The 16,374-nt window shown below is 35.8% G+C and overlaps 1 protein-coding gene across 12 annotated transcripts in view; it reads left to right on the top strand.

The window, feature by feature from the left end:
* The window catches only part of DGKB (diacylglycerol kinase beta), a 1,170,055-nt gene that overhangs the window by 404,510 nt on the left and 749,171 nt on the right, over positions 1-16,374 (top strand). For 9 of the 12 annotated variants that reach the window (XM_081537636.1, XM_081537628.1, XM_081537635.1 and 6 more), the window contains one exon: positions 12,943-13,019. In XM_081537636.1, the coding sequence (XP_081393762.1) occupies positions 12,943-13,019 (77 nt within the window). Of the gene's footprint in view, positions 1-12,942; positions 13,045-16,374 lie in introns of all 12 variants that reach the window. The other 3 variants (XM_081537639.1, XM_081537637.1, XM_081537638.1) reach the window with 1 other exon arrangement.

The following is a 16,374-nucleotide window of genomic DNA, read 5'->3' as shown; positions in this document are numbered from 1 at the left end:
CAGGAGACTCCATGTACCAGTTGCAGATGGTTACTTATTATGTAACTACAGTTTATAAAATTCTCTCAAAACCGGAAAATAAATGTTGGTATTATCCACAAAACTTATTCATCAGTTTTACATGAACAGAGTGCTTCTTTTAATATGTAAATTAGACAGGGTTTTGCCCAGATCTTGCTTTTTCACAATGGTCTGCTCTAATCTTGTTATTTTAAACCATAAACTGTTCTGCAAGCTGATAATCCTTCTTACCTTATAATATTTCTCCATAGTAGTTGAAATCTTTTAACATACTGTATATGTGTATTATGTTTATCTTCTATCTTCTTGTACTAAACTATAAACCCGATGAGCTGGAATATTTTTGGTTTTGTGCAATGATATATTCCAGGGACTTAGAATAATACTTGTTCTAGGCAAAAATGTTTGAAAGAATAATTGCACACTTAAAATTAGGGCTTTTGTTTTTGTCTGTATCTCTGTTTGTTATGAAAGACCTGTTCTTTCTCTCTGAAGTATATTTTATATAAACATTTTGTGTTTATTAGTTCATTAAATACTGCTCATTTATGAATCCAGTGTTATCATCTCTTCCCAACTGCACATTCATGGTGTCTTGTCGAAGGCTTGGAGTGGCCATGATGGAAATATTTATAAGAGCTAAATCAGCAAACACATCAAGTCAACACTCTGTACCCTCAGTAATTGTTAAACATTTGCAAGCACAACACTGAATCTGGCCAGTTAATTCAGCCACCAATTAAAATTCTTAATTGAAATTGTTTTCCTTATCAATTTTGTGATATTGTGTAGATGAGTGGCTCAAATAAAAGTATATATTTTCCTAATGAATTTCCTATTCAATACAGTGTGTATACAATATACATTATTTCACAGGCTCTTGGGACAGTCTTCAGATGCCTTCAATTTGTCAACAAAATTCTCAGATATTTTATTTATCCAAGATTCTCTCCTACGAATATCTTGTCCAAGACATTCCAGCAGAGGCACACATCAAGAAGTCGAGTATAGGTAGATGAAGAAGGTAAGAAATAAGAGCAAATGCTAAGTGTTTTCAGGATTAGTTGTTTAAGAGCATTATCAGCAAATAATGAATATTAAAAGGAGAAAGGAAATTTTCTTCATAGTCTCAAATCAAGTTATTCTGGAATTAAATATTTGTCTTTCTGGGAAAATGGACATAGCTACTGCAGTGCCTGTAGTCCTCTTCTCTATGATATCATGGCCATCGCCTTATAAGTTAATAGTAATCCTGAGAAATTTGCAAGAATATGTGGAGAGGAAACATACATTGAGAACAGCTGAAGAGTTTATTTTATCTCTCCTCTCTGTAGTTGTGTCATGAGAATATTCTTCTCAGGATGTCCTTTTAAAATACAAGTGTATAGGTTTCCACTAGTGCTACACTGTGACTCTTTACTTTTAACAAGTTACACTTTTTTTTCAGTCTCTTGGTACTTTTACTGTAATTTTCATTAAAGGAGATGTGAACTTCTGTCTCCTGATGACTAGTTCTCTAAATATCTTATTTTATATTGCCATAGGTGTTTCTTTTCTGCTACTGAATAGAGTTTAAGTAGAGTATCTTCTATATCACCTGAGGAATTGCTTTAATAGCAGTATCAATTTCTGGATTTTCAAGATACCATTTTTTGGCCATTGTGACTGGAGTGATAGTTCATAAATTTTTAAATAAAATGTTCTAATATGATTTTATTTCGTGGATTGAAGCTAATTGAGCAATAACCAGACTACACACACACACACACACACACACACACACACACACACAGGAAAATGCAGCAGGGACTAATTGCTGATTAACTCTCCATTTCTTTGTATATCTTTTAGAGAATCAGATCTAAGGTTAATTCAACCTTACCTGAATATGAGAAGCATGTGAGAATCTTTTTTTAAAAAATCTCTGTCTTTGAGATCCATCCCTGACCAATGTACTGTTTATCACAATGTTTTGGGCCCAGGCATCAGTATATTTTAAAAGTTACACAGGTGATTGTAAGATGGATCTAGGTTTGAGTACCACGGCATTAGACACAAAACTGTTTTGGTTGGACAAATATAAAGCTTTCTGTTGGTGTTCAGTCGCTAAGTTGTGTCCTACTCTTTGAGACCTCATGGACTGCAGTATGCCAGGCTTTCCCTGTCTCCCAAAGTTGGCTCAAACTCATATCCATTGAGTTGGTGGTACCATCCAACCATCTCATCCTCTAATGCCCCCTTTTCCTCCTGCCCTCAATCTTTCCCAGCATCAGAGTCTTTTCCAGTGATCTGGCTCTTTACATCAGGTGGCCAAAGGATTGGAGCTTCAGCTTCAGCATCACTCCTTTCAATGAATATTCAGGGTTAATTTCCTTCAGGATTGACTGGTTTGATCTCCTTGGTTTTCCAGTACCACAGCTTGAAAGCATCAATTCTTCCTCACTGAACATTCTTTATGGTTCAACTCTCAAATCTGTACATGACTACTGGAAAAACCATCGTTTTGACTATATGGACCTTTGTGAGCAAAGTGATGTCTCTGCTTTTTAATGATCTATCTAGGTTTGTCATAACTTTTCTTTCAAGGAGCGACTGTCTTTTAATTTCATGGCTGTAGTCACTGTCTGCAGTGATTTCAGAGACCCCAAAAATAAAACTTGCCACTCTTTCCATTTTTTCTCCATCTATTTGGTGTGAAGTGATGGGACTGAATGCCATGATCTTAGTTTTTTGAATGTTGAGTTTTAAACCAGCTTTTTTACTCTCCTTTTTCACCTTCAACAAAGAGGCTCTTTAGTTCTTCTTCACTTTCTGCCATAAGAGTGGTGTCATCTGCATATCTGAGGTTATTGATATTTCTCCTGGCTATCTTGATTCCAGCTTGTGCTTCATCTAGCCTGGCATTTCGCATGATGTACTCTGCATATAAGTTAAATAAGCAGAGTGGCAATATACAGCCTTGATGTACTCCTTTCCCAGTTTTGAACCAGTCTATTGTTCTATGTTGGGTTGTAACTTTTACTTCTTGACCTGCATATAGTTTTCTTAGGAGGCAGGTAAGGTAGTCTGGTATTCTCATCTCTTTAAGAATTTCCCAGTTTGTCATGATCCACATAATCAAAGGCTTAGCGTAGTTAATGAAGTTGAAGTAGATGTTTCTGAAATTCTCCTGCTTTTACTCTGATCCAACAGATATTGGCAATTTGATTTTTGGTCCCTCTGCCTTTTCTAAATCCAGCTTGTACATCTGGAAGTTCTTGGTTCATGTACTGTTGAAGGCTAGTTTGAAGAATTTCGAGCATTACTTGGCTAGCATGTGGAAAGAGCACAATTGTATGGTAGTTTGAGCATTCTTTGCCATTGCATTTCTTTGTGAGTAGAATGAAAACTGACCTTTTCCAGTCCTGTGGCCATGGCTGAATTTTCTAAATTTGTTGGCATATTGAGTGCAGCACTTTAACAGCATCATCTTTGACGGTTTGAAATATTTCAGCTGGAATTCCATCACCTCCACTAGGTTTGTTCATAGTAATGCTTCATAGGGCCACTTGACTTCATACTCCAGGGTGTGTGACTCTTTTGCTAATTTTAAATGCCATATGTTGCTAAGGGAAATGTTAATTATCACATATAATTTTGTACCATTTACAGATAGTCCTCAACTTATGGTGGATTAACTCATTGCTTTTTTTATTTTATGATGATTCAAAAGAAATATATATTCAATAGCAATTCTACTTTGAATTTTGGATTTTGATCTTTTCCCATGCTAGTCACATGCAGTACATTACTCACTCATGATGCTGGGCAGTAATAGTGAGCTGCAACTCCCAGTCAGTCGCAGGATTGCAAGGGTTAACAACCCACATACTTACCACCATTGTCTACCCATACAGTCATTCGGCTTTTCACTTTCAGTACAGTATTCTTTGGAAGGACTGATGCTGAAGGTAAAACTCTAATGCTTTGACCACTTGATATGAAGAGCCAATTCGTTGGGAAAAACCCTGTGACTGGGAAAGATGGAGGGCAGGAGGATAAGGGGGTGACAGAGGTTGAGATGATTGGATGGCATCATTGACTCAATGTTTATGAGTTTGAGCAAACTCTGGGAGACAGTGAAGGACAGGGAAGCCTGGTGTGCTGTAGTCCATGGGGTTGCAGAGTCAGACACAACTGAGCAACTGAACCACAACAACAGTATTCAACAAATTGCTTAAGATATTCCACATGAAATCCAGCTAGCTTCCCAGGTGGCACTATTGGTATTGGTAAAGAATCCACCTGCCAATGCAAGAGACACATGAGACGCGGGTTCCATCCCTGGGTCATGAAGATTCCCAGGAGAAGGAAGTGGCAACCCACTCCAGTATTCTTGTCTGGGAAATCCTGTGGACAGAGGAGCCTCACTGGCTGCAGTTCATGGGGCCTCAAAGAGTTGGACACGACTAGCATCTGAATGCACATTCCACACTTTATTGTAAAATTGGCTTTGTGTTGGATGATTTTGCTGAATCATAAAAACAGTAATGTACGTATTCTGAGCACATTTCCATTAGGCTAGGCTATGCTGTGGTGTTTGCCGAGATATTAGCTGTATTAAGTGTATTTTCAAGTTATGGTATTTGTAGCTTATGTTGGGCTTATTAGAACATTACCCCATCAAAATGATGAATATCTGTGCTAGTATGTTATACACATGAATGCTAAGTCAGTACCTATATTAGAAAAGTATGTCTAAAGTGTGTCTCTCTTTACACAGTGGCAGCTATGCAGCCCTACTATTACAGGGTTAAAACAGCCACTGCAAAGATGCTTCTGACTGGGCACAGGAAAGATTTCTAAGCCACAAATCTTCTTTGTGATAAGAGGAAAAGCCTCTGCTGATAAGTCTAGATTTTGAAGGAAACTTTTGAAAACATTGAGTTGACAAAACTAAAAGATGAGTTTTCCTTAGTCCTATGTAACATGAATATTAAAGGCATTGGTAGCCTCTTTCAGGTTATCAAAGCTTTTACTTTTCCCTGAAAAGCCCATGTCCTCACTGAAGTAGGGACCCATGGCATTGTCTAGTTTGGCAAATAAAGGACAAGATTATTAATTTATTATGAGTTCTTTAAAACTTGTTATTTTTAAAAAATGGCAGATGAATTTCTCAAGTTGAATAGTCATGTTGTTAACCAGTAGAATATGATTATCTTCTCTTATTAGCTATAACTGTTATTTGGATGGTAAAACTATTGGCTGTCCTGTGTTCCCAGGCGAGACACTGGGGACTTGCCTTTCCAAAAGGCAAGTAGAGTTTTCCTTTGGGTCCTAGATCCAAGATCAGTGGATGGGTCCAACCCACGTTCCTTTCAAATTACTCCTTTGCTGTGGGTCTCAGATCACATGAAGACTTGCGTGTACCCTCTAAGGGGAGAGTGTCTGTTTCCTACCCTCCTTCCACTCTCTTGAATACCAGTCCCTCTCTTCTTCAACACCAGGTGTTCTGGGGACTTGTCTTTCTAGGGCAAGGCTTCCAGGTTGTGCCTTCCAGTTTGTGGGTCTTGACTAGACCACATTTCTATCCCTTCTATAGTCTTGTGGCTTCTTTATATCTATGGTTTTATAAGATCTTTTCTGCTAGTCTTTAGGTTATTCTCAAGGCTTCCCTCCTAGCTCAGTCAGGAAAGAATCTGCCTGCAATGCAGGAGACATGGGTTCAATTCCTGGGTCGGGAAGATCCCCTGGAGAAGGAATGGCAACCCACTCCAGTATTCTTGCCTGGAGAATCCCATGGACTGAGGAACCTGGTGGGCTGCAGTCCATGGGGTCACAAGAGTCGGACACGACTGAGTGACTTTCACTACTACTGCTACTTAGGTTGTTCTCATTGCTGTTTGCTCTGTAAAGAGTTGTGATTTTGGTGTGCCATGGGAGGAGATAAACTTAGAATGTTTCTACTGCACTATCTTGGCCCTTCCTGTTACATTTGTTGTATACATAGATGATATATTCTTCATCTGTTAATTTAAGTCAGCAAAAAAAAAAAATAGACTATTTTCTTGTACTAGAAAGATAAGTAATATAATTTTCTGAACTAACAAAGGTCATGGACTCCAAAGGAGAAGACCTGGCTGTAATGGAAAATTCTATTACTTCTTTTTCTATCATAAAGAGACCAGATTTATGTTATATAAAAGAGTTTGGATCACTATGTTAATCTCCTTTATCTGTGAGACTTTGAATAATAATGGCTTCTTTAACCTTGATTTTGTATGTGTTAAGTGGGGAGAAAGTTTGATTAAGTAATAAGGTAATTTTGAATTTTAAATAATTTAAGATAAAGCACTTTGCAATCTCCAAAACACTCCACATATACAAACTTTAATGCATAGTGTTCATAGTATTCAGAGCATAAAGCAGGTATAGATTTTAAGAGAATTATTATGAGGAACACTATGCTTGAACTTCATCTGATATTGAAGGAGATGCTGGGTAAAAAGAACATCATGAAGAAAGGAGGGGCTGTGAAATCATGAGATTCCTTGGGAATTAAATGTCTGTATATTGTTGACAGGGAAGGCACAGAAAATAATTATTTGTACAGCTATAGGTAGCTGTAGATCAGATTTTGACACATCTGTGATGCCAATAGGAGGAGCTTGTACTTTAGTTCAAAGGCAAAAAGAAGCATTGAAATATGGTGATATGTTTGAAGTCTGTTTAGGATGGAACAGGAAAGGAAGAGGAATTTATTGGATACTTGACACTTTGCTATATGCAGTGTTTCCAGGTCTGTGTCATTATTACAATTTTAAGTATTAGAAAACTGAGCCACAGAGACGTTAAATACATACCCAGGGACATTCAGGCAAGAGTTCTAGAGCCAAGACTCAAATCCAAGTTTATCTGCCTTTAAATCTTTCCAAGACTCCATGGGACCTTTGCAATTAATCTGACAAATGCACGTTGAGTTTTTTTGGAATAAGGAAGCAAAGAGGCAGTGAAATCACAAAGGAAGCTCATTTGAGATGCAGAAACACCTAAAGAGATATGAAATGTTCTATTTTTCAGCTGTGTTTTATAGGACCTTTTAGTTTGATTCTTTTATTTTCTTAACATTGCCAAATACACTGATCACTTTATTTTTATGTCAGAGTTATGTAAAAGGATTTAAATTTTCCTTGAAAATCATGTACACATTCAGAATGTTACTAGCTTTATATTTCTAAAATGTAACTAGTTTAGCTCTCATGGCATTAGATATTCTGTGACTCAGCCAAACTTCAGAGGATTCACAGAGACTGAGCCCTTTAAAAGACTTCTGGAACAACTCATGCACTGGAGCAGGTGCTAGAAAGACAAGCCAAAATCTCCTCTATCAATTCCCAGGTAGATTTTTTCCATTCAAGCATACATCAAAGGTATTTGCTGAACAAAATTACCCCTGCTTTTAGACTCGGTACCACCTTGCTTTTTAGATCATGCTAAGAGTGATGGAAAAGACCACCTAAAATGAACCCATTCTCTTTGTTATAGTTATTAACATTAAACTACTTCCTCGTAGGATGGATATGCTAGTCAAAAGGCAGCAATTGGTATCCAGTGTTCTTCTCCAAGTTTCCTTTCCTAGTAACCAGGGCAAGCTTTGAGGACTCTGGAATTAGCCCCGTATTTCAGAATTGCCTCAAGTCACGAACCTCCATGGCTTTGTAGAAGACTCCGTATTTTGTGCTGAGCATCTATGCTGATTCCTTTTTCCAAGGGTTAAATCAGCTGTTTGAATCTGGCTGCCCAGTATTTCAGTTGTCAATCTTTTTGGAAGCTGGACCTTTGTCCCATTACAAATACGTATTAACTGTGAATTGATCTCCCAGTTCACAGCTGCCTGCCTGTTTGGCTTCCTGCCTGGATTTCTCAGCCCAGAATCTGTCACTGTGCTTTCGTACTTGAAGCTCTAATATTAGCTGAACTATGACTGTATGCAGGTCAGGAAGCAACAGTTAGAACTGGACATGGAACAGACTGGTTCCAAATAGGAAAAGGAGTACGTCAAGGCTGTATATTGTCACCCTGCTTATTTAACTTATATGCAGAGTACATCATGAGAAACGCTGGGCTGGAAGAAACACAAGCTGGAATCAAGATTGCCGGGAGAAATATCAATAACCTCAGATATGCGGATGACACCACCCTTATGGCAGAAAGTGAAGAAGAACTAAAGAGCCTCTTGATGAAGGTGAAAGAGGAGAGTGAAAAAGTTGGCTTAAAGCTCAACGTTCAGAAAACTAAGATCATGGCCTCTGGTCCCATCACTTCATGGGAAATAGATGGGGAAACAGTGGAAACAGTGTCAGACTTTATTTTTTTGGGCTCCAAAATCACTGCTGATGGTTACTGCAGCCATGAAATTAAAAGACGCTTAATCCTTGGGAGGAAGGTTATGGCCAACCTAGATAGCATATTTAAAAGCAGAGACATTACTTTGCCAACAAATGTACGTCTAGTCAAGGCTATGGTTTTTCCAGTGGTCATGTATGGATGTGAGAGTTGGACGGTGAAGAAAGCTGAGCGCCGCAGAATTGATGCTTTTGAACTGTGGTGTTGGAGAAGACTCTTGAGGACTGCAAGGAGATCCAATCAATCCATCCTAAAAGAGATCAATCCTGGGTGTTCATTGGAAGGTCTCATGTTGAAGCTGAAACTCCAATACTTTGGGCACCTCATGCGAAGGGTTGACTCATTGGAAAAGACCCTAATGTTGGGTAGGATTGAGGGCGGGAGGAGAAGGGGACAGCAGAGGATGAGATGGTTGGATGGCATCACTGACTCGATGGACATGGGTTTGGGTAGGCTCCAGGAGTTGGTGATGGACAGGGAGGCCTGGCTTGCTGCAGTTCATGGGGTCGCAAAGAGTCGGACACGACTGAGTGACTGAACTGAACTGATGACTGAAATTATGTCTTTTACTCAGCTACTATCTGTTCATCTAGGCGTCACTTCCTTGGTATGTCTTCTGCTAGAAGGTGGGATGGATATAGTTATGCATCCTTTCTTTTCTTTGCTGCTCCATTTTTGTTTGTTTGTTTGTTTTGTTTTCTGGAGGTGCTGTGTGGCTTGTGGGATCTTAGTTACCTGACCAGGTATCAAACTCATGCCGCCTGCAGTTTAAGCTAGTGTTCAAACCACTGGACCACCAGGGAATTCCTGCCCAGTATTGTTTTAGACAGACATGATTCAGAGTTGATATAGGCAAAAAGTTAGCAATGTTTATGATTATAGGTAATAGGGTGAAATCCAGAAAAGCCACTGATATACAAAATAAGTTAGTATGTAATTCTCCTACAAAGGCACATAGCACACAGCAGTAGGTATTTCACAGTCTAGCACAATTTGGGAATCCAAGCAGATGTGTAGACAATTTACATAAGGGGATTCTGTTTAAACAGCTTGAGGCTAAGGCAAGACATCTGGAATGCTTTGATGTTCCGTACCAAAATCTCCATCTATAGAAGGTTGGCTAGAAAAGTCAAGACCTCAATCTTTGAAAGATTGGACCCAAGAGGAGTTCCTAGGACATGATTAGAAGAGCAAGATGAGGCTCCAGGTTCTAAACTAGATTATGGAGTGGGGATTGGATTGTGGGTAAATTTCAGATGTCAAGATGTTAAAAATGGAACTTGAGAATTGGAAGAGGAGTACAAGTTGAGTTGATGGTGATTCATCTGAATATGAATCAGAGCTTCTTAAATTGTCCCAGACCCTGATCATCACCGAGCCTCAGATCATGGAAAATGCAGTCACGAAAATAGAGATTTTGGCTTTTAATTCATTAGTTTATTCTTAGTGGTCTCCCTCTAAAACTATTCCATTGTGAACTATGACCAGAAAACTGTTAAAAAGTGGCGAGAATAAATTTGAAGGCTGTTGTCTTCTCTTGGGGCGTTTATAAATGATTACTGAATGTGTTTTTCATTCCTGTGCATGCTTAAAATGAAAAGCGCATCTTCCTGTGGTATCTCTAAAGTTCTCTGTAAGGCCTGTGTATCAAAAACCAACTTTTTCTTCTTTCCCTTCAGTTTTATTATGGAGCCAAGCTGTGGTTAAAATAGTCCACTGGGATATATTCTATTAGGATTATTCTAGTTTTACACATATGGATATGTGTATGTCTATATATGTGTATGTCTCTGTAGGTACGTACAGAAGGTTATACCCCTAAATTTATAAACAAGAGGAAGTAAAAGGTTTTGTCCTAACTTAGACTAGTGCCTTATTATCTACAGAGTTGGATTTGAGAATAAAGAATCAGCTTTTTATTCTCTTTAATATAGCACCTGGTCTCTGAAATAGTATAAGTTTCTGCCAAGGTGCATGTCAAAGCAATTACTGTAATTTGTTATATTTTAGGAATAGCTCTGATCATTTCAATCCAAATATTTATTGCAATTCTGTTGTTTCAGCTTTGTAATAAACTGAATGTTGTGCAAAAATAAAAAGGTTCATTTTCTTCTCTAGGGTCATGTACAATCTAGCAAGGGACACAATAAAACAATTTAACCTGGAGCACAGTATGGAAATTGCTAGCAAAATATATAATGAAAAAATTATTTATAGAAAGCTGCACAGGCTTTAAGCATGTTATAGTGCACGCACACATAAACACTCACACCAGAGAATCTCAGCCAAAAGACAAAACAATCCACTTAAGAATGGTCAAAAGTCTTGAAGAGACATTTCTTCAAAGAAGATATTTAGATGGCCAATAAGCACATGAAAAGATGTTGAAGATCATTAGTCTTGAGTAAATGACTGCTGCTGCTGCTGCTAAGTCGCTTCAGTCGTGTCCGACTCTGTGCGACCCCATAGATGGCAGCCCACCAGGCTCCCCTGTCCCTGGGATTCTCCAGGCAAGAACACTGGAGTGGGTTGCCATTAGTAAATGACTACACCAGTACAAATTGTAATCATTTTATCCATAGGATGACTATAATCAAAAAACTAAAAAATAACAAGTACTGACAAAGATACAGAAAAATTGGAACCCTCATACGTTGCTGGTAGGAGTGTAAAATAGTACAGCCCTGTGAAAATCTGTTTGGCAATTCCTCAAAACATTAAACATAGAATTAACATATGACCCAGCAATTCTCCTCTTAGGCATATACCCAAAGAAGTGAAGCATATATTTGAATAAAAACATGTATACGTGAATGTTTGTAGAATTTTTATTTATGGAAACAACTCAAATGTGTATTAGCTGATGAATAAAAATAAAATGTGGTATATTCATAAAATGTAATATTTTTAGCTGTAAAGAAGAATGAAGTACCAACACATGCTACAAGCTACATTAACCTTGAAAACTTTATGCTAAATAAAAGAAGTCAAACACAGAGACAATGCCTTATATGATTCCTTTTGTATGAAATGTCTAGAATATGACATTTTTTTTTGAGGTGAAGAAAATATTCTGGAAGTAGACAGTGGTGATGGCTACACAGTGTTGTGAATATAGTAATAAACCAGTGACTTGTATACTTTAAAATGGTTAAAGTGGTAAGTTTATGTTCTGTGAATTTTATCACAGTAAAAAAGTACAGTCAGATACACTTAAAACTAAACACAATTTGCAATATGAAGAAAATTATAAATTCCAAATAAAAGTATAATTTGTAAAATATAGGCATGATGCCCTTAATGGGCATCTAAGAGGGAATTTTCTGAGTTTTTCAAAAGCTCATTTGTAAATTGATTTTTTTGGGAACTGGAAAATGTTTTATAGTGATTCAAATATAACTGAGTTTTGAGGGTAGGCAGGAAGGATTATATTTAAGTGCTGGGAAATAGTATCCACTCCCTATCCCCTAAAAGGAAACTAAAAATCTGCTTATTTACCACATTTTAGTTTCAAGCTCATTTTATCATTGTTATTTAAACTTGATTGAATATTTAAAAAACAATATTTGTTGTGTAATTTTCTTCTTTAAATATATGGTAATTCTGAGATTTCTTGGTAAAAATTATATTTTGATATGATAACATTATGTTAGTAGATTGACTACATACATTTTTATTACATTTATGTATAATTTTTAAGCTCATAATTGTGATCTTTCATGACATGATTTCCTGTATTAAGTTAATTCTGTTTTTACCATCTTAATATGATGAAACTCCTGAAAAGTATAAAAATTTTGGGAAATCATAATTTAAAATACTTTTGCTAACATATCTAAACTTTTTTCTTAATTGACATAAAGTAAATTGAGCCTTATGGATATTTAGAAAATTCTCTCTTGCATAATACTAAGATGTATAGTTTGCCTCTGAATGGATCCTATTTTTCTTATTTATCCAGCAGGGCTATTTTTAGTTAATGGAATGATATATGGAAAATGCACTGTGTATGGTAAAGTTCAGCAAAGAATAGCTAGGTTTTCTGTTTTTTTAAAACTATGTCATTCACTTAAATGTTATAAGGAAAAGAAAGGGGAAAAACATGCTACTGATTCATTATTTGCATATTAATTCATATAGTAATAGACAGTGGCCCCATTCTTGGACAGAACATGTTTTCTTCTATTTACTTTCTTTTTTTTTCTTTCTTTCTTTCTTTTTTTTTTTTGCCACACACACAACTTACTGGATCTTAGTTCCCTGACCGGAGATTGAACCTGGGCCCAACAGTGAAAGCGCTGAGCCCAAACCCCTGGACCACTAGAAAATTCCCACATGTTTCTTTGTGTGTGTGTGTGTGTGTGATTGCTTTTTCCAATATATATCCCTTCAAAAATGATAAAGAATGTTTTGCATGTTTATCTTAAAATTTAGTATCTGGTGGTATTCATTTATATTTTAACAAGTCTTTGTTTCTGAACTGGGTTATGCAAGCCTACTAGCAGATATAAACAATGTGTTTTCTATTTCTTATAGATTCTACAAAGAAATTAAAAGATGTTCTTGAAGAATTCCATGGTAATGGTGTGCTTGCAAAGTATAATCCTGAAGGGGTAAAGCCTTTTTTTCTTTATTTAAGTATCATATAGATGTTTGGAGGAGGGATTTCTTAACGAAGAGTTCTTGGAAATATATATTCATATCCAAAATGAAATTCATAATGAGATGCTATTTTGGAAGATACATTAAATGGTGTACTGCTTATTTTCATCCAAAAATGTTTTGCTAATGAAAATAGCATTTCTATGTTGTATGCTTGGAAGTGTATAGATTATTTATAATATATGCTAGGTTCTTTTCCTAAAAGTCAGGAAATACTTGTAGATAGAAAAAGAGAGAAAGTGTGTCTGACTCTCTCTAAGACCTACTTAATGTTAACTCGGCATTGGGGCAGGAAGTGGTACCTTGACTGAAGAAAAATTCTATGAAGGATATAAGTGAACTATTACTTTAAAGAGCAAGCTTTGATACAAAGAGAGGGATTTATTCTCCTTTTCTTGTTTTTGTCTGGTACCAGTAAGCTTTTGAGTCCCTGAAATTCTTTCCCTATAAAAACTTGATGTACTGTCCAATTGCATTGAAACACCTTTCTTGAATGAATGCCTTTCCCTTCCTAATTATTTGTTAATAACCTTGTCTTTTATGTTAGCTGAGAAATGCTACATATTCAATGTTTGATCATCATTGCTGTAAGTTCTTTTGCAGCTTTACCAAGTGATAGTTGGGTTTTTTGAGAGTTAAACTGCCCAGATAGTTGGGTTGTATGGGAGTTAAAACAAACTGCCCAGAACTCTTTTACCTGGATATGTTATCTAGGCATTTAGACAGATTTGTTTGCTGATTAAAATGTGATTTGGTTTTTGTTATCATTGTTATTGTGGTTTTGAATGTTTACAAAATTACATTTCTTGGCTATCCTTAATATTTTACTTCTCTGGGATTTATAGAACTAATGTTTTAGTCAAAACCCAGTCTTTAAATTCTGACCTCCTTTTAGTATTTTCAATACTTACTATTTTTATTGCAATAATTACTCTTTTTCCTTTTATATTTTTATTCTGTCTGTATTCCAATACATAACTATACCTTTTAAAACTTTTTACCCTGAGATTCACTTTATTTTTTTTTAAACTAAAGTTAAGGTTTAGTGCCTACAAATGATGCAGAAAATAGACAACTTAAAGCCACTTCCGTTTGCCTATATCATGGGGGAAAAATCATGTATTTGCCCTCATTCTGCTCAGATTTTATTTTCCTAGATGCTTTAGAGAGAGAGAAAAAAAATGTTGGCAGATAAATATGTAGAACTGAAAATCTCAAAGACCAAGAAAGCAGGGTTGAAAAGGTAAAAACAACAGCTTTACTGAATTGTTATAAGACCTCCAAGATTCAGTAATTATTTGCATTCTCAAACATAGTTGAAAATCTGCATGTACCTATTTATGTACAGAGAGCAAACCAGTTTTTTTCTCCCTAAAGATAGTTGTCATCTATAAATTCATTTGGAACGTGGTCTTGTTTGCAAATAGACTTTTTGCTTCAATTATTTCTTATTTAAAGGACTCTCAGGACTTAATCTGACTGACTTGATTTATTGAGGTAATTACTAGATTCATTATTAGACTCATATGAAGTCAGCCTTCTCAATAATGTAATACCTCTCCATAAATGCACAGGTTTGCTCTTGGAATGCATTATTAAAATAATGAACAGTTGAGAAACAAAAAGTTATATCTTAGTAAGACTCAAAAGTATCTCTAATTTGAGTAAAACCTCTCTCAAATTTTAAAGTTGATAGGTATTTTCCCTTCAGAAGAAAAATTTAAAATTTTTATGAGTCTTTTAAACACTAGTACATATTTTATAAAAATCAATAGGAAATATTTAGAAATATTCAATGTTTAGAATTAAAACTTCAAGGTCTAAAGATTCTGTTTGGTGCATACCTTCATCAAATTCATAGAAGTTTAGTCTAATAGTAGGAAATAATTCATACTGTCAACTCACATGTGAAAATATCACTCTTTATTGACTGGTCAAGTTGAGCTCAAAGTAGACATAGTTGAGTACCTAATTAATGTTCAGCTATACAAGAAAAACTAGGAGAGTGACTAATCTAGTCATGCCTTATAGTAAATGACTAATACTTTGTTTTCTAAAATAGACATAGTCTATGTCATCCTTGGAAAATGTATTTTCAAAGAGACTACAACCTAAATATCTCTCAAATCATTTTCTCCTTTACAAAGTAAAGCTCCTTAAAGGAGAGATGCATTATTTTTGTTATCACTTACTTGAACTACTGAATTATAAAAGCTGTGTATACAAACTTAATACAATGAAAATGTGACCTGTTTTAGTCTAAGTGAACAGAGAATATTAAGTGTAATATATGGATGAATCATTTATTTTTAATTCCTATGAGGAAATAAATGACAGAATCATAAAATATACATTTAAACAATGGCTTTAAAGATGTTTTAAACATAAAAGCTTGAGGAAGGTCTTGAGATAACCAAATATGATTGTAAATAAAGAAACTCATTTTAAGAAAAGTAAAATGCCTTTCCCAAGATGTACCATCTAGGTTTGTCACAATAACCATACTTAAAATCAAGATGTGTGTAATCCCAGTTTAAGATATTTCCTGTTTACTTAATTGATGAGGCCACTAGAATGAGAGGGAAAACCAGGGGATATGAGAAGGATGAGGGGAAGGAAAACGTATTTCATATGCATTGAATGGCATTACTTATGTATGAGCATGGCATGTTCCATTGCACTCAATTATTACTAACTCATATCCAGCAAGGTAAGAGATGCCTATTAGTTTCACCTAATCTTATGTGAGCAATGTAAAGCCTATCATTATAGATAGATTGTAATGGCCATCCATTCTTAGTAAGAAGTTTCATAGTAAACCAGTCAGAACATCACAGATATAATAGATTCATGAGAGTAGTAGAATTTTGTAATATGAGATTCAGTTTGTCATTGAAAATATAAATAATTTCCCCTGGATTTCAAATTCCATATCAAACTGTTTTGTTGGCATCTAAAACAATGGGAAGAAATTAAGTAGTGGCATATATATATAGAAATTAAATATCTACCTTTAAAGAGATGGAGAGAAGCTAGGCATGTTATTCTAACAGGAGGAATCATTAGAAGTGGGGAATAGGTATTATCAAATATACCTTTATATACTCTATTATATTTTCATATTCTTCTCTGGAAGGTTTCCATTATACTGTACGTGTTATTCATTCTATTTACCCTTGTCAGTTAGAACTGTTTGCTTATTGCATTCTAAGATTGATCTATTCAATGAGTCTCAAGTTTTAGCTGGCATCAGAATCACCTGGGGTCTTCTTAAAATAGTTCGCTGATTCCCCACTTTAGTTTCTG

Source organism: Giraffa tippelskirchi, chromosome 10 (genome assembly GCF_054371585.1).
Source record: "Giraffa tippelskirchi isolate mGirTip1 chromosome 10, T2T-mGirTip1v1.2.pri, whole genome shotgun sequence".
Lineage (NCBI taxonomy): Eukaryota > Metazoa > Chordata > Mammalia > Artiodactyla > Giraffidae > Giraffa > Giraffa tippelskirchi.
Note: the sequence above shows the minus strand (reverse complement) of the source record. Positions and strands in the feature narration are given on the sequence as shown.